Source organism: Pseudophryne corroboree, chromosome 2 (assembly GCF_028390025.1).
Source record: "Pseudophryne corroboree isolate aPseCor3 chromosome 2, aPseCor3.hap2, whole genome shotgun sequence".
Classification (NCBI taxonomy): domain Eukaryota; kingdom Metazoa; phylum Chordata; class Amphibia; order Anura; family Myobatrachidae; genus Pseudophryne; species Pseudophryne corroboree.
Window position 1 is genome coordinate 34050460 of NC_086445.1, and position 23785 is coordinate 34074244.

The 23785-nt window shown below is 45.5% G+C and overlaps 1 protein-coding gene across 4 annotated transcripts in view; it reads left to right on the forward strand.

Annotated features, from left to right (window-relative positions):
• LOC134995082 (oocyte zinc finger protein XlCOF7.1-like) overlaps nucleotides 1-23177 on the forward strand; it is a 55017-nt gene extending 31840 nt beyond the window's left edge. For 2 of the 4 annotated variants that reach the window (XM_063951051.1, XM_063951052.1), the window contains exons 11-12: nucleotides 1466-2084; nucleotides 18527-18630. In XM_063951051.1, the coding sequence (XP_063807121.1) occupies nucleotides 1466-2084; nucleotides 18527-18554 (647 nt within the window). In that variant the 3' untranslated portion in view covers nucleotides 18555-18630. Of the gene's footprint in view, nucleotides 1-1465; nucleotides 2085-18526; nucleotides 19728-22898 lie in introns of those variants that run through there. The other 2 variants (XM_063951053.1, XM_063951054.1) reach the window with 2 other exon arrangements.
• Nucleotides 23178-23785: the final 608 nt, after the last annotated feature.

The window sequence follows — 23785 nt, forward strand, 5'->3', positions numbered from 1 at the left end:
GTCCTTAGCGCTAGGTCCGGCTATCTACCTAACGTGGTATCCAAAGTACAAATGAATGAAGAGATTGTAGTACCAGCTTTCCAATCTATGACTCCTTCCACAGATGAAGCATGCTGGATGTGGTACGTGCGCTAGGATTTATGTGAATCGAACCAAATCTCTACATAGATCAGATACTCTCATTTTGTTCTACGGATTTCACAAAAGAGGCTGGCCTGCTAACAAGCAAACATTATCTAGATGGCTTTGAATTCCCCAGGCATACACGGAAGCAGACCTACGAGTTCCGAGCTCACTCCACTAGATCTGTGGGGCATCTGCTAAATAATTGTGCAGAACAGCCACATGGTCTTTGGTCAGCACCTTTCTCCATTTTTATTCATTCAACACCTTTCCCTCCCAGGCTGCTTCCTTTGGGCGACTGGTTTCTCCTTAAGGAAAACTGCTTTGGGACATCCCCATGGTAATTTCTGTGGAGTCTATAGACCCTGAAGAAGAAAACAGTAGGTATGTTAGACTTACCATTGTTTACCCTGTTTCTTCGAGCTCCACATGCCTCTCACGCTGACACACCTGGCTTATGGGTATTATTATTATATGGTCACTAGTTCTCCTCTTCTAATATGAGTGTGTTTCTTAAGTGTTCCATTCTTCCTTCTCATCTGTCCTGCTCCTACCTTGGGCTTGTTCACTAAACTGGATAGGCTAGCAGGGTATAAAGGAGGAAGCACCAGTGCAACCTGGGACCTAAAAGTAACTGTTTAGTACACGGTTCTCTCCAAACCACATATACACCCCATGGTAATTCCTGTGGCGCCTGTGGATATCGAAGAAACAGAGTTAAGAATGGTAAGTCTACCATAACTCTCTTGTTTTTCTCAGTATCCCTGTGTGGTATCCTAGGTGTTGGCTTTCTATGGCACCTCGCAGCCAAGATCAAAGATTTTCCCGAGGTGGCCAGTAGATACAGGAATAGGTGGGGGTACTTTCAAAAATATTTCCTGGACACGTTGTGGTTCGATATAAAAATGTCCAATAAATCTTGACATCTGTCTAACATCTGTTCATTCCCAGAATTACTCTATACTTCTATAACTCAGTGCCATCCCACTTTGTGGTTTCCCCTTATTGCCAGTGAGGGAAGGAGTCAGATTCATCAACATTCTAGGAGTGTAAAAGAAAGATGGCTGCTTCCATTGTGCTGAGTGGAGTGGCAATGTCAGTACATCAGTCCATTTATGTTTTAAATACACAGTAAACTAGACTGTTTTAGACAAACTCCAAGGTTATTTGGGAATGGCAGGGTTAACTTACAAGTAATTGTACAGTATATGGTACTGAATACATCCAATAATACTGGATATCTATATCCTACATATGTATAACTAAACAGATTGTCTCACACATGACATGACCCATCCGCTGATGTATAGAGGGTTTATGCTAGTACTTTTGTCCCCAACAGGTCCGCACGCCTCCTCACATTATCCTGAGAAGATGCATCAGTGCTCGGAGTGTCAGCAATGTTTCCCTAATCATTCAGCCCTTATTACCCATCAGCAAACACATAGCGCCAGTAATCTGTATAGATGCTCAGTCTGCGGAGTGCAATTCATCTCAAAATTGGCTCTTACCGTCCACCAGCGATGTCACACCGAGGACAAACTGTTTCACTGCTCTTACTGTGGGAAATCCTTTCATCAGAGCTCACGTCTACGCTACCATAAGAGGACGCATACTGGGGAGAGACCATTTTCATGCCCAGAGTGCGGGGAATGCTTTGCCTGGAAGTCTTCCCTTAAAAAGCATCAGCAGATTCACTCTGGTGAGAAGCCATTTAAGTGCACGGAATGTGGCAAATGTTTTGTCCGGAAAGGCACCCTTGTCATGCACCAGCGCACTCACACCGGGGAGAGGCCATTTTCATGCACAGTTTGTGGGAAGTGCTTTGTACAGAGATCCGACCTTGTCAGACATCAGCGCATCCACACCGGGGAGAGGACGTTTGTGTGTTCCCAGTGCGATTGCTGTTTTTCCAACAGCTCACATCTTGGTCGACATCAGAGAGCTTCACATCGGCCTAGGTGAATAAACTGCTCCTCACATAACAAGATGTATTTATGAACTGGAGATACAAAAGAGGCAGTCTTTCTTCAGGGTCCATAAGGATCCACAGGGAAGACATTGTGTAGGTGGTTGGAGAGGACTGGGCACCCAACAGTTAAAGCTTTTGAAGTCCCAGGATGCTCTGGTCCCTCCCTCCCCTATTCCCCGCCCCTAGCCAAGGCTTAGCCAGTTTTGCTTTGGTGCCAGCAGGAGCTGGATGCACCTTTTAACAGTGGAGCAACCACAAGCTTTTTTCTTTACAATTTACTTTATTTTTTCATACTGTGAGCAAGCAGTGCTAGGCAGTCCTATAGGACGCCAGCACTGCTGCTCAGCTGATCAGGTCCAATCTCCCACTGGTGTCGCAAAATTGGCGAGTGGTCCAGTGATTACGGCGAGCACCACTGAGCCAGCTAGCATGCTTCCTGGGGACCCAGGCTTCAGTCAGAAAATGGGGGGAAAAGGTAAGGTGGGGAACCACATCCTTTTTTCAGCCTTGTTTAGACAGACCAGAAGAGCTGATGTGGGTGTCCGGTCCGTCTGCAACCCCACTATTCCACCAGGTCACATTATACTGGGACTGTGGAACATTATAGAGGCCAGTGGCCCCGGAGGTTTACTTCAGCATGGAGAGGTAAGGTCTCACTCTGTGACCCCCTCCCCCAGCTCAGAGCGCGATTCCACATTGGCTTCCCACCTCTGAGCTGTTCCTCCCACTGTGATGCTCAGTTGCCATTTTCTGCACTGTGCTTAAGCTGCAGTTCTCCGGGAACTCTGGGTCCAGTCTCCCTGTATACTCTCCCAAGGGCCTGGTTATACAGCACTGATCCTGCCAGCCACTGTGGTCTGAGTAGTTTATTTAAGTGCCCATTGCAACTGTATATTTATATATGCATTACATGCGACTTGTGCTGTCTGACTTTCTCCTCTGTTATACCTATTCCTTCTGTTCTTCTAACCCTAAATACAGGTGTATAGGGGTCCACAGTACTTCACATTTACTTGTATTTGTGAAGCGTGTCACATTGCATTGTTAGCTGTACTCTTATTGTGTGCTATTGTATCACTATGTCTATGTCTTCCAAGGGCAAAGGTACTGTTTAGCGGGATTATCCCCTCAGGAACCTGTACAGGAACCACCCTGTCCAGGAACCACCCTGTCCAGTATTCCTCCTCACCAGCCCCTGTCCAGGAACCACCCTGGGTGTCTTCCTTCTCACAAGTTGTGATGCAGATAGCAGGCCGCTTATCAGTCCCCACTCTGCCTCCCACTATGGGGTTTCCACAGCAGTTACACCATGCTCTGCCAGTCCCCCCCCCCCTATGTGTACTGACAGAGACAGCATTATGCTAAAGCAGCTATCAGCCATTTTGTATAATGGCAGCCATTCTAGATGTATTTCAAGCAATTTTTATAGATTTATAAGTAATGCTGACATTTATATGATATAAGCATGAGACTTTTAGCCCTAGCAACCTCTATAAGAAATATGCACTCCAACATATTGATAATGGTCAAGGATCAGCTCAGATGCATATATGGGTTCTTAATCCTACCTACCCCTTTAAGAGTTTATTAAGTAAAATTTTGTACTTGCATAAATGAAACTTATTGATAAAGAATCTGTAGCTTGTTATAAATGGTAATCTAAAAGGGCAGCAATTCCCTATTAACTCGTCAGGCTAATAAACCTAAAAGAATTCACACCTGCAGATTATAGGCCTTTTTTTGGCAAGATTCCCAGATATTGGCAAGACGCCCAGAAAAATGACCTTAAAGTATTTTAAAGGAATTTGAACAGTTTTAAATATAAAATCATCTTTATAACTGTTGTAAGCTTTGTATTTAATAACTAAAAGCACGCATAATGCTATAAAATAAGTTTCAACCCAATAAGTAGGATGTGATTCTATTTCTCATAATTTGGTATTGATTAGATTGTTCACTGCAATAATCAGTGAACATAGCCAGTTAGTATATGTAATTTCCTTAAATGAATTGCATAGATATTTCTGTGAGAAACTATTTTGTTAAGAGCAATATGATTTCTCCAGCTGCAGTCACAAGGACATTTAGTTAACTCCCAGGCTAAGATAAAACTTTAATTGCATGATGAGAACATTAAAGGAGTATGTTTTGGAATGTCCAGGTGACAATGGAAAGAAGGCTTTCAAGATTAATGTCCAGATGGCGATAAGAGAAAGGCCTTCTCATTAAATTAATGAGCAAACAGTGATAAGAATATATATACAGGAATGCTATAATTGGTTTCATTAAATCATTATTTATCTTTGCACAAGGTGTACTTTGATTGGCTAACACTCTGCCATACCTTTATTCCTTTGTTCATTTGTGTATAAATAAAGGCTCCTAAAGCAACGAGTCAGATCAAAAATGACTTGCTGAGCTTCTACATATCTTCCGTGTGTTGTCTCATTATTTTTGGTCTCCAGCCGGCTGCTAAGTATAGAACCATTGACTGATGTTCAAGGGTATTAAACAGACGACTGAAGGACGTTGATATACGGAGTCTATCTCCAACAATCCTCCCTGGGTGGATGTTCTTTCACACTCAGTCTAGAATCTAGCTCAAACTTCTGCCTCCTTTCGACAAATGTTACATGTTTTCTCCAGTATGCTGTCCTTCAGCAACATTACCAGTTTTGGGCACTGCCTTTTGGTCTTTTTACAGCAAATTGGGTCTTTACCAAAATCATGGTAGTTACGGCGGTCCCACTCTGTCAGCAAGGGGTCAGAATACTCCCATACCTGGACAACATGCTGATTCTGGCACACTCTACGGAGGTCCTTAATGCCCTCTTCAGCTGACCATTGCCTTCCTGCAAACCCACAGCTGGTTCATCAACTGGAAGAAGTCCTCCCTGGTTCCTTCTCAAAGGATGCTACATCTGGGAGCTCTCCTGGTTTCTCAGGTACAGAGTATTTTCCTGCCAGCAGACAAAAGTACTGCACTGCAAATGCGAATACGCAAGTTACTTCACAGTCGCCAAGTGTACATCCACTCAACAGTACAGGTTTTCGGGTCCATGGTCTCCACCTTCAACATGGTGGAATACGCACAATACCACTCTAAGCCCCTTTCACACCTGATCCTCTCCAGGTGGAATGGTCAGCATCATCTGATCAGGTCCCAGATGATGGTCCTCTTTATGAAAGGTCACCTGTCCTACTTAGACAAGGGTTGCCCTTTCTAGATCCCAGATTGGGTGCTCCGCACCACAGATGCCAGCCTCCATGGGTGGGGCGCAGTAACCGGTCAACACTCCTTTCAGGGCCGTTGGACTACCACCACGAGTTGACTGCCAATCAACATCCTGAAGCTTTGAGCTGTATACAGAGTGTTCACTCTGGCACGCCTGTCCATGTCCAGTCCGACAACACCACTGCGGTAGCCTACCCCAATCATCAGGGTTTGTTGGCAATGCAGGAAGTGGCGCATATTCCCAAATGGGCTGAACGTCATCTTCCGCCCATCTCGACGGTGTTCATTCCAGGGATCCTCAAGTGGGAGACAGACTTCCTCAGCCATCACAACGTACATGCCGGATAGTGGGCTCTACACCCAGAAGTCTTCCAGCTCCTAGTGGACAAATGCGGCCTACCAGATGTGGACCTCATGGCCTATCAATACAGCCACAAAGTTCCTGTGTACGGGTCCAGGACCAGAGAGCTCGAAGCCGCCTTCATGAACGCTCTGGCAGTGATGTGGACCTTCCGTCTAGCAACGGAGAAAGAGGGGAGGGAGTGTCTTGAGAGAGACTATGTAGATCGGTGAGTCAGTGGCGCCTGGGCCAGGCTGGCATTATCAATAGCACAGTGCCTCATTCCTACTTGAACTTACGAATAACCCTGGGAACCTCCGGTATCCCTCCTTCTCAGGGTTATTCGCAAGTTCAAGCAGAAACTTGAAGTGCTTGAGGCACTATGCTATTGAGAGCGTCAGTCTGTCCCAGGCACCATTGATTCACCGATCTACAGAGTCTCTCTGTAGACACGTACTCCCCTCTGCCTCTGGCCAGATCTGTTATCTCCGGGTCTCTGTCTGCTCCTGGACATAGGTCATCTGTCTTTGACGGTGTGGCTCTTGAGTCATTTCTCCTAAGATCCAAGTGGTTCTCCCACTCTGTGATTCAAATGATGCTCAAGGGACGAAAGCCTACCTCAGCCCGCATCTATTACCAAGTTTGGCACACTTACTTCCAGTGGTGTTCTACAAGGTGCTATGACCTTCTGGTTTTTCGAGTTTCCAGGGTGCTTACCTTTCTCCAGGCTGGGTTAGGTCTCGGCCTCCATCTGGCATCCCTTAAAGTTCATGTCTCTGCTCTGTAAGTCTGGTTCCAGCGAAGAATCGCTCCCCTGCCAGATGTTCGAACCTTCCTTCAGGGAGTCCTTCGCATTCAACCACCCTTTGTCCTTCTGGTGGCGGCGTAAGATTTGTCTTTGGTTCAACAGGCTCTACAGGCACCCCAGTTTGAACCTGTGGGCCTCAAGTGGCTGACGGGGAAACCGCTTTTCCCTCTGGCCATTGCCACTGCTCGGAGGGTATCGGATTTAGGGGCACTTTCCTCTCGCTACCCCTTTCTGATCTTTCATCCAGACAGGGCTGTTCTCCGTACCCTGGCCAGCTAGCTCCCTAAGGTGGTATCCAGATTCCATCTTAACAAAGAAATTGTGGTTCCGGCCTTCCAATCCCTGGACCTCCTGGCAGGGGAAGCCTCCCTGGATGTAGTCCGTGCTCTTCAAATTTACGTGGCTCGTACCAGCTCCATCAGGAAAATGTATTCTCTCTTTGTCCTCTATGGGTTCCACAAGGCCAACTAACAAGCAGACTCGGGCTCAATGGCTTCGCACAACTATCTCACAGGCTTACAAACAGACTGACCTTCCTGTGTCAGATACAGTCTCTGTACATTCTACTTGCTCTGTGGGTCCTTCGTGGGTGGTCTGACCATGGCGCTTCTGCTGAACCACTGTGCAAGGTGGCCACGTGATCTTCAGTCCACACCTTTCAAAGGTTCAATGCCTTTAATACATTTGCCTCTCAGGATGCTACCTTTGGGCGCCGTATTCTCCTCTCTGCTCTGGAGTGTCCCCTCCCTTAAGATAACTGCTTTGGGACATCCCCAATGTCTTCCCTGTGGATCCCTATGGACCCTGAAGAGGAAAATAAGAGTTAGGGTAGACTTACCTTTGTTAACTCTATTTCTTAGAAGTCCATAGGTCCACCCTGATGTACCTGGCTTCTATGGGTTTCTACTCTTGGTCACTGGTTCCCTTCTCTGTTGTTTGAGAGAGTGTTTCTTGTATGTAGCAATCTTCCTTCTCTAGTATGCTGCTCCTGCCTTGGGCTTGTCCACAAAACTGGCTAGCCTTGGTTGGGGCGTGGTATTGGGGAGGAGGGACCACAGCATCCTGGGACTTCAAAGCTTTAACTCTTTGGTGCCCACTCCTCTCCAGCGACCTACACCCCAATGTCTGCCCTGTAGATCCTATGGACCGCAAAGAAAAACATTTAACCATGGTAAGTCTATCAAAACTCCTTATTTTTCCCACCAAGTGGATTTTAAGGTGCAGGGCTAAATTTTTTGGTCCTCAGTCCTGCACATGTAGAAGTCGCGGTGCCCAGTTATGGATCCATCTAAAAATGCACATAGTGGATACAGTGAAAACATCACTTGAATTACTTTTCGATCTGTGTTGTATTGGTTATGAGAGTGACTGGACATCAGGATTGTCTCTCTGTTACTTCTGTGACCTTTGTATGTATCTAAATGTAGTGATTACTTTGATTCATCATACACCCCCCCCCCTAGAAAAAATCAACTACAAGTTACAAAGTGCACACACATCACAAGGCCCAATTTCCACCATTTTTCAAAGGAGCTGGAAAAAGCGAGTTATCTTGCTGAGCGTAAAAGGCTGCGCTCCCTCCCAATGCAGGGAATGACGCTGTAAACATTCCTTTTTCTTCTCTACTTCATGGCAGCCATTACCCATGAGATTATATACAGTACAATCCCTCTAGTTCTAGACAGGAAGTATTTTCACACCAGGGCCCGCCCACTTAGGGTATATTGGTTCACCCCTGCTGCTGCTCCACCTCCTCCTCTCTAGTTTTTTTCTTGTCTCCTAGTCAGGACAATGTAGTGGTTTGTTATTTTTTGTTCTCAAGGCTTACCTCATTTTCTATGCTATACGAATGCGCCTCCCTGTTGCCTGGTCTGGATAAGGTGGCACCATGTGTAAAGGCTGCTACGTGGCAGTTTTTGGGTCATGTATGATGGCTGTCATGATGTATCTCGAATAAACAAAATTATCGATTTGCATAATTTGTTGTTTTTCCGTCCACTCACCATCAGATTTTGCAGCTTAAAAAAAAAAAAAAACTAACATTTGTGCAAATGAGGATGGGTGATGTTACACATCAGCTTCTGTGCTCAGTCTGTTGTGGTACATTAAATATAATTTACATTTTGAAGCTAATGAGTTAAAAATAATTCATTATTATGTGTGACAGACCTGAATCCAAGATACTTCAATCGCAAACCGCTGTTTGTAACTTTTGTTATGTTAACACTCTTGAGCCTCTGTGATGTAGGTCTGATACAATCAATGATTACATTGCTCCATTATATCTCCTACTCTCTATTAATGTTCCAAATATTTCTGCCACCGCCTAGAGTTAATTCAGCAGTGACACGCTCCAAATAGGAAGCCTGGAGTTCTTTTTACAATGACAATTGAAATCACGGTTAATATTAACCTGCACACATAAATGTAGCGTGAACTAGCTGAATCCTAACCACAGTGGACCTGATAAGAATCACAGAGGACAATCTGATTTAAATGAAGTTTTAATCTGAGAAAAGTTACTCACAATTCTTAGCAGATATACAAAAATAATAAAAAAGGACGTACACAGATAATCTTTAATAAAAAAAAGTTTTATATCAGATAAAAAGGATGAAACAAACTAAACAGACAAAATATGAATCTGTTTTTATGGGAAGATAAAGTGGGCCTGATTCATGTTTGTAAGTAAAGCAAAAAAATCAAGCAACTGGGCAAAACCATGTTCCACTGCAGGTGGGGCAGATGTAACATGTGCAGAGAGAGTTCGATTTAGGTGGGGTGTGTTCAAATTAAAATCTAAATTGCAGTAAAAATAAAGCTGTCTAACATGTGTGGGCTACATGCAAAAGCAGACAGTATTTACCTTGCCAGAAAAAAATACCCACCCAAATCTAATTCTCTGCACATGTTACATCTATTCCACCTGCAGTGCAACATGGTTTTGCCCAGAAGCTTGCTTTTTTGCTTTACTTACAAATATGAATGAGGCCCAGAGCGAATCAGTATCTGATCCTGCTACTATACGATCCTCTGATGGTGGGGGACACATCACATCCTACACTGGAAGGTGGGCAGGATATTATTATATCAGGAGACATTGATATTTTCCTTACAAGAAGCATCAACCCCAAGTTTATGACCTCCCATGAACCATTATCTGGTGTCTGATCGGTATGTCCTGAATCCTGCTTTGGCTCTACTTAGAGCGGAGATGCCATAAACTTATGTTTAGACAGATAAGTAACTCTTCATCTGGACATTCACACAATAGAACACCTGTAGGCCATCATGCTTTGTAATTACGTGAAAATGTTACAGGAAATTTCTCTATCGTCCTAGTGGATGCTGGGGTTCCTGAAAGGACCATGGGGAATAGCGGCTCCGCAGGAGACAGGGCACAAAAAGTAAAGCTTTTCCAGATCAGGTGGTGTGCACTGGCTCCTCCCCCTATGACCCTCCTCCAGACTCCAGTTAGATTTTTGTGCCCGGCCGAGAAGGGTGCAATTCTAGGTGGCTCTCATAAAGAGCTGCTTAGAGAAAGTTTAGCTTAGGTTTTTTATTTTACAGTGATTCCTGCTGGCAACAGGATCACTGCAACGAGGGACAGAGGGGAGAAGAAGTGAACTCACCTGCGTGCAGGATGGATTGGCTTCTTGGCTACTGGACATCAGCTCCAGAGGGACGATCACAGGTACAGCCTGGATGGTCACCGGAGCCGCGCCGCCGGCCCCCTTGCAGATGCTGAAGTAAGAAGAGGTCCAGAATCGGCGGCTGAAGACTCCTGCAGTCTTCTAAAGGTAGCGCACAGCACTGCAGCTGTGCGCCATTTTCCTCTCAGCACACTTCACACGCAGTCACTGAGGGTGCAGGGCGCTGGGGGGGGGCGCCCTGGGAGGCAAATGAAAACCTATTAAAAGGCTAAAAATACCTCACATATAGCCCCCAGAGGCTATATGGAGATATTTAACCCCTGCCTGTATTCACAAAATAGCGGGAGACGAGCCGCCGAAAAAGGGGCGGGGCCTATCTCCTCAGCACACGGCGCCATTTCCTCTCACAGCTCCGCTGGTCAGGACGGCTCCCAGGTCTCTCCCCTGCACTGCACTACAGAAACAGGGTAAAACAGAGAGGGGGGGCAAATTTAATGGCAATATCTTGATATATATAAAGCAGCTATAAGGGAGCACTTATTATAAGGCTATCCCTGTCATATATAGCGCTTTTTGGTGTGTGCTGGCAGACTCTCCCTCTGTCTCCCCAAAGGGCTAGTGGGTCCTGTCTTCGTTTAGAGCATTCCCTGTGTGTCTGCTGTGTGTCGGTACGTGTGTGTCGACATGTATGAGGACGATATTGGTGTGGAGGCGGAGCAATTGCCAAATATGGGGATGTCACCTCCTAGGGGGTCGACACCAGAATGGATGCCTTTATTTGTGGAATTACGGGATAGCGTCAACTCGCTTAAGCAGTCGTTTGACGACATGAGGCGGCCGGACAATCAATTAGTGCCTGTCCAGGCGCCTCAAACACCGTCAGGGGCTGTAAAACGCCCTTTGCCTCAGTCGGTCGACACAGACCCAGACACAGGCACTGATTCCAGTGGTGACGGTGACCAATCAACCGTATTTTCCAGTAGGGCCACACGTTATATGATTTTGGCAATGAAGGAGGCGTTACATTTAGCTGATACTACAGGTACCACTAAACAGGGTATTATGTGGGGTGTGAAAAAACTACCTATAGTTTTTCCTGAATCAGAAGAATTAAATGACGTGTGTGATGAAGCGTGGGTTGCCCCTGATAAAAAGCTGATAATTTCAAAGAAATTATTGGCATTATACCCTTTCCCGCCAGAGGTTAGGGAGCGCTGGGAAACACCTCCTAGGGTGGACAAGGCGCTAACACGCTTATCAAAACAAGTGGCGTTACCTTCTCCTGAGACGGCCGCACTTAAAGATCCATCAGATAGGAGGATGGAAAATATCCAAAAAAGTATATACACACATGCAGGTGTTATACTACGACCAGCTATAGCGACTGCCTGGATGTGCAGTGCTGGGGTAGTTTGGTCAGAGTCCCTGATTGAAAATATTGATACCCGGGACAGGGACAATATTTTACTGTCGTTAGAACAAATAAAGGATGCATTTCTTTATATGCGTGATGCACAGAGGGATATCTGCACACTGGCATCACGGGTAAGTGCTATGTCCATTTCGGCCAGAAGAGCTTTATGGACGCGACAGTGGACAGGCGATGCGGATTCAAAACGGCATATGGAAGTTTTGCCGTATAAAGGGGAGGAGTTATTTGGAGTCGGTCTATCAGATTTGGTGGCCACGGCTACAGCCGGGAAATCCACCTTTCTACCTCAAGTCACTCCCCAACAGAAAAAGGCACCGACTTTTCAACCGCAGCCCTTTCGTTCCTTTAAAAATAAGAGAGCAAAGGGCTATTCATATCTGCCACGAGGCAGAGGTCGAGGGAAGAAACAGCAACAGGCAGCTCCTTCCCAGGAACAGAAGCCCTCCCCGGCTTCTACAAAAGCCTCAGCATGACGCTGGGGCTTCTCAAGCGGACTCGGGGACGGTGGGAGGTCGTCTCAAAAATTACAGCGCGCAGTGGGCTCACTCGCAGGTAGATCCCTGGATCCTGCAGATAATATCTCAGGGGTACAGGTTGGAATTAGAGACAGATCCACCTCGCCGTTTCCTGAAGTCTGCTTTACCAACGTCCCCTTCCGAAAGGGAGACGGTTTTGGAAGCCATTCACAAGCTGTACTCTCAGCAGGTGATAGTCAAGGTACCTCTTCTACAACAAGGGAAGGGGTATTATTCCACTCTATTTGTGGTACCGAAGCCGGATGGCTCGGTAAGGCCTATTCTAAATCTGAAGTCCTTGAACCTGTACATCAGGCATTCCCAACCGCGGTCCTCAAGGCACACCAACAGTGCAGGTTTTAGTGATATCCAGGCTTCAGCACAGATGGTTAAATCAAAATAACTGAGGTACTAATTAAGTCACCTGTTTTCAAGCATGGATATCACTAAAACCAGGACTGTTAGTGTGCCTTGAGGACCGCGGTTGGGAAACACTGCTGTACATAAAGAAGTTCAAGTTCAAGATGGAGTCACTCAGAGCAGTGATAGCGAACCTGGAAGAAGGGGACTTTATGGTATCCTTGGACATCAAGGATGCGTATCTCCACGTTCCAATTTACCCCTCACACCAGGGGTACCTCAGGTTCGTTGTACAAAACTGTCACTATCAGTTTCAGACGCTGCCGTTTGGTTTGTCCACGGCACCTCGGATCTTTACAAAGGTAATGGCCGAGATGATGATTCTTCTTCGAAGAAAAGGCGTATTAATTATCCCATACTTGGACGATCTCCTAATAAGGGCAAGGTCCAGAGAACAGCTAGAGATGGGATTAGCAATATCTCAAGAGGTGCTAAAGCAGCACGGATGGATTCTGAATATTCCAAAATCCCAATTAATGCCGACAACTTGTCTGCTGTTCCTAGGGATGATTCTGGACACGGTTCAGAAAAAGGTTTTTCTTCCCGAGGAAAAAGCCAAGGAGTTATCCGACCTGGTCAGGAATCTCCTAAAACCAGGAAAGGTGTCTGTACATCAATGCACAAGATAACCCTGTCTCCAAGGACAAGGGTATCTCTTCTGTGGTGGTTGCAGAGGGCTCATCTATTGGAGGGCCGCAGATTCGGCATACAGGATTGGATCCTGGTGACCACGGACGCCAGCCTGAGAGGCTGGGGAGCAGTCACACAAGGAAGAAACTTCCAGGGAGTGTGGTCGAGCCTGGAAAAGTCTCTTCACATAAACATTCTGGAACTAAGAGCAATCTACAATGCTCTAAGCCAGGCGGAACCTCTGCTTCAAGGAAGACCGGTGTTGATCCAGTCGGACAACATCACGGCAGTCGCCCATGTAAACAGACAGGGCGGCACAAGAAGCAGGAGTGCAATGGCAGAAGCTGCCAGGATCCTTCGCTGGGCGGAGAATCACGTGATAGCACTGTCAGCAGTGTTCATCCCGGGAGTGGACAACTGGGAAGCAGACTTCCTCAGCAGACACGATCTTCACCCGGGAGAGTGGGGACTTCATCCAGAAGTTTTCCACATGCTAATAAACCGTTGGGAAAGACCAATGGTGGACATGATGGCGTCTCGCCTCAACAAAAAACTGGACAGGTATTGCGCCAGGTCAAGAGATCCGCAGGCAATAGCTGTGGACGCGCTGGTAACACCTTGGGTGTACCAGTCGGTGTATGTGTTTCCTCCTCTGCCTCTCATACCAAAGGTATTGAGAATCATAAGGCAAAGCGGAGTAAGAACGATACTAGTGGCTCCGGATTGGCCAAGAAGGTCTTGGTACCCGGAACTTCAAGAGATGGTCACGGACGATCCGTGGCCTCTACCTCTAAGACAGGACCTGCTTCAGCAGGGACCGTGTCTATTCCAAGACTTACCGCGGCTGCGTTTGACGGCATGGCGGTTGAACGCCAGATCCTAAAAGGAAAAGGCATTCCAGAAGAAGTCATTCCTACCTTGATTAAGGCAAGAAAGGAAGTCACCGCGAAGCATTATCACCGCATTTGGCGGAAATATGTTGCGTGGTGCGAGGATCGGAGTGCTCCGACGGAGGACTTTCAACTGGGTCGTTTCCTACATTTCCTGCAATCAGGATTGTCTATGGGTCTCAAATTGGGATCTATTAAGGTTCAAATTTCGGCCCTGTCAATATTCTTCCAAAAAGAATTGGCCTCAGTTCCTGAGGTCCAGACTTTTGTCAAGGGAGTACTGCATATACAGCCTCCTGTGGTGCCTCCGGTGGCACCGTGGGATCTAAATGTAGTTTTAGATTTCCTCAAATCCCATTGGTTTGAACCACTAAAAGATGTGGATTTGAAATATCTCACATGGAAAGTGACTATGTTACTGGCCCTGGCGTCCGCCAGGAGAGTATCTGAACTGGCGGCTTTATCTTATAAAAGCCCTTATTTAATTTTCCATTCGGATAGGGCAGAGCTGCGGACGCGTCCGCATTTTCTCCCTAAGGTGGTATCAGCGTTTCACCTGAACCAGCCTATTGTAGTGCCTGCGGCTACAAGCGACTTGGAGGACTCCAAGTTGTTGGACGTTGTCAGAGCTTTAAAAATATACATTTCAAGGACGGCTGGAGTCAGAAAATCTGACTCGCTGTTTATACTGTATGCACCCAACAAGTTGGGTGCGCCTGCTTCTAAGCAGTCGATTGCTCGTTGGATTTGTAACACAATTCAACTTGCACATTCTGTGGCAGGCCTGCCACAGCCTAAATCTGTTAAGGCCCATTCCACAAGGAAGGTGGGCTCATCTTGGGCGGCTGCCCGAGGGGTCTCGGCATTACAACTCTGCCGAGCAGCTACGTGGTCAGGGGAGAACACGTTTGTAAAATTCTACAAATTTGATACCCTGGCAAAGGAGGACCTGGAGTTCTCTCATTCGGTGCTGCAGAGTCATCCGCACTCTCCCGCCCGTTTGGGAGCTTTGGTATAATCCCCATGGTCCTTTCAGGAACCCCAGCATCCACTAGGACGATAGAGAAAATAAGAATTTACTTACCGATAATTCTATTTCTCGGAGTCCGTAGTGGATGCTGGGCGCCCATCCCAAGTGCGGATTATCTGCAATACTTGTACATAGTTATTGTTAACTAATTCGGGTTATTGTTTAGGGAGCCATCTTTCAGAGGCTCCTCTGTTATACTGTTAACTGGGTTTAGATCACAAGTTGTACGGTGTGATTGGTGTGGCTGGTATGAGTCTTACCCGGGATTCAAAATCCTCCCTTATTGTGTACGCTCGTCCGGGCACAGTACCTAACTGGAGTCTGGAGGAGGGTCATAGGGGGAGGAGCCAGTGCACACCACCTGATCTGGAAAAGCTTTACTTTTTGTGCCCTGTCTCCTGCGGAGCCGCTATTCCCCATGGTCCTTTCAGGAACCCCAGCATCCACTACGGACTCCGAGAAATAGAATTATCGGTAAGTAAATTCTTATTATTTCTACTACATACAAATGGGTACATGTAATCTAATAGCTCATGATTGATTTATACTGTGTGTCCTTTGTCGACACATAGTGGTGGCAGCCATGTTGTGGTTGGAGGCAATAACCGTGATAATGCAGCCTATTGGCTCACTAGTAATGCGTGATATCACTGGGGCAGGACACTTATCTTGTGGTCCGATCAGTAAGTGCAAGAGTGTAGCTCATCACTCACTGGAGGGCAATGACGTCCCTCATTCCTAGTGATATAATAAGGGGCAGCCGCAGTGAAAACTAAACTAATGGGTTCAGCTTTCATTGTCATTTCCTCTATTGCCTGCAGGTGTCAGTGTTGCTATTGCTGCTCATGTAGAGGGATAGGCGGTGACCAGACACGCTTCATAGTAACATACTCAAGAGGATAAATATAAGATATACCGATAACTACTGTATGTATGTTCCCCTGATCAGATAGCATGTAATATACTCTTCTGTTCCATATGACTATCCATTTAACCCCTGACTGCCGGCACTTATTGGGGATTAGTCACAGAATCCCCGAGAGCAGCCCTTTTTCCGCAATAATGGCTTCAGGAACTTATCCCGGATCCAATGTGCTATCGGCCGAAAATGGGTCATTCACCACACTGTAAAAAACATGCTGTAATTGGATAGCCAGATAACACGATCGGGCAAAAAAGCCAGTCTTTGCGGTGCGGTAAATTATCATCTGCAATTGGATACCGGCTTAAACCTGCATGCCTTTGTTTTTTCATAGAATAAAACAAAGAATTTTTGAAAACAGATAATTATTTGCTTCTTTTCAAAATGTATTCTAAAATTACCTGGACAGATTTGTTGGTACCCCTTTAGAAAAGATAACAAACAGTTGGATTGTAGAGATGATTCAATTGCTTTCTTGAATTATCATCATAGATGGTTTTTAATCTCCTAATCAGTCATTCAGCAAATTTAAATGGAGAAAAGTAGCCATTCTGCTGTTTGGTATCATTGTGTGCACCACCCTGAACATAGACTAGAGAAAGTAAAGGAGAGAGTTATCTGTGTAGATCAGAAAGAAATTATAGATCTGCATGTTGAAAGTAAAGGCTGTAAGACATCTCCAAGCAGAGTGATGTTCCTGTTGCAAATATTATTAGGAAGTTTGAAGTTCATGGGATTGTAGTCAAACTCCTTGGAAGTGGCCACAAGAGGAAACTGACTCCAGATAAACAGAAGTATATTGAGAATGGTAGAAAAAAAAAACAAGACAACTTCTGATCGCACCATATGACACTTTTTGAGAGAAGAGGACTTCACTTTTTAAAAAAAAATATAAAAAAGCTGGACTGGAATTTTCTAAAATGCATATTGACACAAAGCTTCTGGGAGAACATCATTTGGACAGATGAATCAAAATTGGAGCTTTTTGAAAAGTTACATCTGCTCTATGTTCACAGATAAACGAAATATACTTTCAAAGAGAAGAACACTTTACCTACTGTGACACCTGGCGGAGGCTCGGCTATGTTTTAGGGCTGCTGTGCTGACACTGGGTCCCATGAATCTACAAACAGGGATGTAATTGTATGCACCTTTTTAGGATATCAGGAGTCTATGGATTCATCTCACTGATATTTATCCAGAAAGAATATCACCAATAGGAGTACACACACCAATATTGTCTAATACCTCGTTACTTCTATTACGGATCAAACTGGCACAGATCATATAGTTTATGTTAATCGCTTCCAACATCAAACTCGCAGTCAGAATGTTTAACTCGTTCTGTTTCCACATGGTTCCAAATTGCCTTCTCCTTCCAGTCATTCCACAAGCACATAGAAGGGAGAGAGGAACCTCAAGAGGTGTAATGACGTTTATTCAGATATAATAAAGTTAATTTAGGAAACATAAAGAAATCTATCCACCATTAGAAGGACAGAGCAGCGTACCAGACATGTGGAATTTACGCCCCCTAATATCTGGTACGCTGCTCTGTCTAATAGTGGATATGTTTCATTATTTCTGTTTTAACTTTATTGTATTTGAATAAACTATTACACTATCTGAGATTCCTCTCTCCCTCCATATTGTTAAGTAAATACAGAAATCAGAACATCTCTTCTGTCCCAAAAATGTTTCCATTTTATTTGATACTTTTCTAATACGGTCCTGGCCCCTTCTTCTTGTTGTTTTTTTCCCTTAATGAGGGGAGAAGACAGATTCAGCAATATTCTAGTAGTGTAAAAAGAAAGCTGTCTGCATTCATCATGGTGGAGAAAATAATACTGTAGGTGTGTCCTCCTACATCCAGCCTCAAAACGCCATGCAGCGTGAGATGCTCAGCGCAAGGTCCCGCGCAACTCTCAAATGTGAGTCGCCTATTTTGCTGAAAATGCGTCTTATTCGCAGCACAATGTGACTAGGACGCACAAGCAGACTGTGCCAATTAGTGTCATATTGTGTGTGACAGTCTGCATACGTTGCAGAACACAACTTGTATTTGAAAAAAGCTGCGGTTGCTACATTGTAGCATTTCATGTGCAGATTCAGCAGATTCAGGGATTAGTGGTGCGTACACACTGGGTGATGTATCAGCTGTTCTATTGAACGGCCGATATATCGCAGGTCCGTCGGCCTGTGCGTACGAACGATATGTCTGTGAACGCCGTTGTTCACAGATCTATCGCGTCGGCCCTGTAGCATAACCGATGACCAATAAAAACTAAACAAAATGTACGCCGAATGCTAGAAGATTCTCACGTGACCTGGCATGCCAAAAGTGTCTGTTTGGCGTGACTGCAACTAAGATGTATGAGAACATATCTGTACAATATCTTTACTAGACTCCTTTTATGTTTTAATACATCGTAACTAGACTAGAAACGCTGTCTTGAGTTGTACAGATGTATAAGTATGTATAATTTATCACACATGATGATGTGACCCACCCGCTGGTATATAGAGGGTTTATCTTAGTACTTTTGTCCCCAACAGGTCCGCACGCCTCCTCACACTATCCTGAGAAGACGCATCAGTGCTCGGAGTGTCAGCAATGTTTCCCTAATCATTCAGCCCTCGTCACCCATCAGCAAACGCATAAATCCAGTAATCTGTATAGATGCTCGGTTTGCGGAGTGCAATATAGCTCCGAATTGGCTCTTACCACCCACCAGCAATGTCACACCGAGGACAAACCGTTTCGCTGCTCTTACTGTGAGAAAACTTTTCTTCAAAGGTCAGGTCTTCTCTACCATATGAGGACTCACACCGGAGAGAGGCCATTTTCATGCCTGGAGTGCGGGAGTTGCTTTGCCAGAAGTTGTACTCTGGTTAGACATCAGCGCGTTCACTCTGGTGAGAAACCTTTTAGTTGTGGAGACTGTGGGAAATGTTTTGCGCAGAAATCCAGCCTTGTGAAGCATCAGCGCACTCACACCGGGGAGAAGCCATTTGTGTGTTCCCAGTGCGGCCGCAGCTTTTCTGACAGCTCAAGTCTTTGGCGACATAAGAAGGTTCATAGCGGTCTAAGTGAATAAATTGCCCGTTACATGCATAACGAGGCTTGTTTTGGCGAACTGGAAAAAAAGTGGATATCTTTTCCCGCCAAATGCATTGTAAGGTACATGTCTACGATTTTTGGTCCTCAGTCCTGCACGTCTAGAAGGCGATGTGTCGAGTTATGGATCCATCTAAAAATGCACATAATGGATACAGCCAAAACATCACTTGAATTATTTCTTGGTTTGTGTTATATTTGACGTGGGAGTGACGGAACACCGAAACGGTCTCTGGTACTTCTGTGATTTTTGTGTATGAATGTGGTGATCACTTTGGTTCATCCTCCCCCTAGAGAAGAACAACTAGAAGGTACAAAGTGCTCTCACATCAGAGGTGTAGGATGAGGCCCGATTTTGTCTATTGCAAGGGAGCTGGAAAAGTCATGTCCTCTCGCTGAGTGGAAAAGGCTGTGTTCCCTCCCAACGCAGGGAATGACGCTCTAAACATGCCTTCTCCTCCCCTTGATATTATATGAGGGTGGTTCAATAAGTAAGGTAACAAGACCTCTCGTGTGCAATGTTCTCTCTTTTGTTCTAACTTCCCACCAGCCCAGAGCAGGTAGACCACTGCTTCCCCTCCTGGCTATTAGACCATGCCTGAGAAGAATGTTTCCCTCCTGAACTTTAAGACCCTTGATATATTTAAAAATTTCTATCATGTCCCCCCTTTCCCTAGTTTGGAGGAGAGAAGGGAAAGGGGGGACATGATAGAAGCTTTCAAATATATCAAGGGTCTTGACAAATTTCAGGAGGGAAACATTCTCCAAAGGAAGAGAAGTATTAGAACTCGAGGACATACACTGAGTCTGGAGGGGGGGGGGGTTCAGGGGAAATTTAAGGAAAAATTATTTCACAGAAAGGGTAGTGGATAAGTGGAATAGCCTCCCATCAGAGGTGGTAGAGGCTAAGACTGTAGATTTAAACATGCTTGGGATAGGCATATGAATATCCTTACAAAGAATTAAGGTTCAAAAAGGGTTGAGATTGCCTCAAGGATAAAAAAAAAAAGGGGCAGACTAGATGGGCCAAGTGGTTCTTATCTGCCGTCTATGTTTCTATGTATGTTTCTATCTATGAGACAGGGCTGGCTTCAGGTCTAGTAACACCCTGTGCGAGAATCCTTGGAGCCCCCAAAATCATGTCGTAGTCATCCCCGTCACTGGGCAAAAGTTACGTAATAATACTGACTTTACTTTGCCGTTGTATCTTTTTTTCCACCATCTGCAGGACAGTCCCAAAAAATTATTTGCAAGTTTGACTTACCACATGACTGCTAGACTGGGGAGAAGCTGTCTTAGCAATGTCTGCAATGTTCTTCATTTATAGTGCAGACAGCACAAGTTTCAGGCTGCAGGTTGAAGCGGTGATTCAGACAGCATGTTGTACGAGGGATTCTGGCTGCAGGGAGCTTCTGGGGGGGGGGGGGGGATTCAGGCTGCAAGGGGAAGAAGGTAACTGTCTACAGGAAGTAGAAGGGTATTGGTTTGCAGGAGAGGAGGGCTGCAGTGCACTGTAGGGAGAACAGGATTCGGGCTGTAGAAGAAAGGAGGGATTGTTCCTGAGAGGGATGGGGGATTCTGGCAGCAGGTGGGAGGGAGACTGGGTGGAGGGTGGGATCCGGATGGCAGGTGGAAGGTAGGGAGGTCTGCAGTGTACTGCAGGGAGAACAGGATTTGGGTTGCAGAAGGAAGGAGGGATTTTGTCTGCAGAGGGATGGGGTGTTCTGGCAGCAGGTGGGAGGGAGTCTGGGTGGATGGGGGATTTGGATGGCAGGTGGAAGGTAGGAGGTCTGCAGTGTACTGCAGGGAGAACAGGATTTGGGTTGCAGAAGGAAGGAGGGATTTTGTCTGCAGAGGGATGGGGGATTCTGGGTGGATGGGGGGATTTGGATGGAAGGTAGGAGGTCTGCAGTGTACTGCAGGGAGAACAGGATTTGGACTGCAGTAGGAAGGAGAGATTCTGACTGCAGGGAGAAGGGGATTCGAACGGCAGGGGGAAGGATTGGTCTGGCTGCAGAGGGTAGCAGAGTTTTGGGCTGCAGTGCACTGCAGGGAGGAGGGACGGGCTGCAGTGTAGAGTCCTGTTCCTGCCACAAGTTTCATGAGATGTTGATGCAGCATCCCGTGAGATCTACACTGTTGCTCTGTGGCGGCCTCTCTTTATATTGAATGTAATAGTGGCGCTAGCAGCTGAGAGGACAGGCCAGAGGCAGGGAAATGCTGCCCGGTCACCAGTTAGTGGGGGCCCTCCATGCGGTATTCACGCTTTGGGCAGCTGCACTGCGCCCGGTATGAGGAGATGCCCGTTTAGGCGCTCCACTCGAACGGCCTAGGATAGATGCCTTGGTGTTCCATTAAAACAAATGCTTAGAAAAGTATAAGGTCAGTGTGGAAAAATAATCTGTACTAGGGGGGTAATTCAGACCTGATCGCTAGGGTGTGTTTTCTCGCAGCCTGCGATCAGGTCCGAACTGCGCATGCGTATGCACCGCAATGCGCAGGCGCGATGAACCACAGCAACGGGGATTGATGCATAGTGACTGGATGGTGCAAAAAAAGTGATCACACCGGTGATCGCAAGGTGACTGACAGGAAGAATGTGGGTGGCAACTGACCGTTTTCAGGGAGTGGTTGGAAAAAACGCAGGCGTGTCCAAGCGTTTGCAGGGCGGGTGTCTGACGTCAATACCGGTCTCGGACAGGCTGAGTAAGTCCTTGGCTGCGCAGAGACTGCACAAGATCTGTTTGTACAGCTCTGCTACACATGCGTTTGCACACTTGCACAGCTAAAATACACTCCCCTGTAGGCAGCGTATATCTGATCACAGGACAGCAAAAATCGCCTGCTAGCGATCAGGTCTGAATTAGGCCCTAAGGCCATACTGTTGATTATATGTAGATGTACGAGTTGAAATTTATAAAATGAGAGGTACTATTACCTTACTTATTGAACCACCCTCATACATATTATCCAGTCCTGTATAGTCATCTGCTCCCCCTTCCACCCATCTACCATCACTCACCAGTATTTGCGTTGAGTCTGTTGTACAACATTAAATATAATGAAACTTCACAGCTAGTGATTTCAGATATTTAATGTTACTGTGTTTCTTCATACATGTCCTGTGCACTGGAAGCCCCCCCCCTCACCTCCTCTGCATGTAACCCATGTAATACCAATACAAGTGTAAGTAATCCTCCTTCCATCATTGTATCTATTCAGCAGCCATTGTATTCATGCCCTAGCGTAATAACAGATTTTAGACACTTCAGTGTTGAATTAGAATTTACTAATATCTAGGTAAGTGCCAGCTATGGCTCCATCTTGCATCAGTCACCTGACTACGAGGTAATCACACCCTGATGTGTAGACGTGCCAGAAAGTTGTGGCCTGTCATAGCCACGGCTGGCATTTGCTTATCCTGGTGCCTGCTGTACAGGTTTCCTGTTACCCACTCACTGTGGGGCACAGAGGACGTCTGTCCCATTACACACACTCACCTCTCTATACCATGGTATAAATGATAGTACATAGGGACAGGTTATTTCTCAGCATGGCTGTGCGGGACCTGTAATATCACCAGCAATGGTGCCGTACCCTGCGGCCAGGAGATCACACAGCAGGGGGAGACATTTGCAGCATGCATTGTTATAGTGATTTCCCAATAATGTCCCTCTGATAGTGATCACTGTATATCATGTACAGGCCGTGCTTAGTGACAATACATCTGTCTGTGTTCCTGCAGGGTTATTGTGTTTTGTGTGTGGTCTGATTATGGATTATCTAAACTCTTATCATCTGCAATCGTAGATCGGACCCAGAATAAAGGTGTAGACTATATTCCACAGTGATGAATGCGGAGTCACAATTCATCCTTTTCCAGGAGTGAGAGAGGTCACCCCGGTAGATTTAACTTGAATCACCAAATCTTTCAGAGTACTATTGTTCAGTGACGTCACTCAATGCGATGACTCCCTCTTCTGTATATACAAATTTGGGGAAAAATTTGCATCCTAAATATGTTTCATTCTTCCTGAAAAAATGTTTACATTTTAAGCTATTGCCTCATGTGTACTATTACCTGCATGCCTTTGTTTTTTCATAAAATAAAGCAAAAAACTTTGAAAACAGATAATTTATTGCTTTTTTTCCAAAGATACTCTAAAATGACCTGGACAGATTTGTTGGTACCCCTTAGAAAAGATAATAAACAGTTGGATTATAGAGATATTTCAAACTAATTGCATTCTTCAATTAGCATCATACATGTCTTCAATCTCCTAATCAGTTATTCAACCAAATTAAATGGGAAAAAGTAGTCATTCTGCTGTTTGGTATCATTGTGTGCACCACCCTGAATATAGACTAGAGAAAGCAAAGGAGGGAGTTATCTGAGTAGATCAGAATGAAAATTATAGATGAGCTTGTTAAAAGTAAAGTCTGTAAGACCATCTCCAAGCACTGTGATGCTCCTGTTGAAAATATTATTAGGAAGTTTAAAGTCCATGGAACTGTAGTCAAACGCCATGGCCAAAAGACGAAAATTGTCCCCAGATTAAACAGAAGGAGGGTGAGAATGGTAGAATAAAAAAAAACAAGAAAACTTCTGATCGCACCATCTGATGCTTTTTGATAAACAGTGGGCTCCATGGAAGAAGACCCAGGAGGACTTCACTTAAAAAAAAAAAAAAAGATAG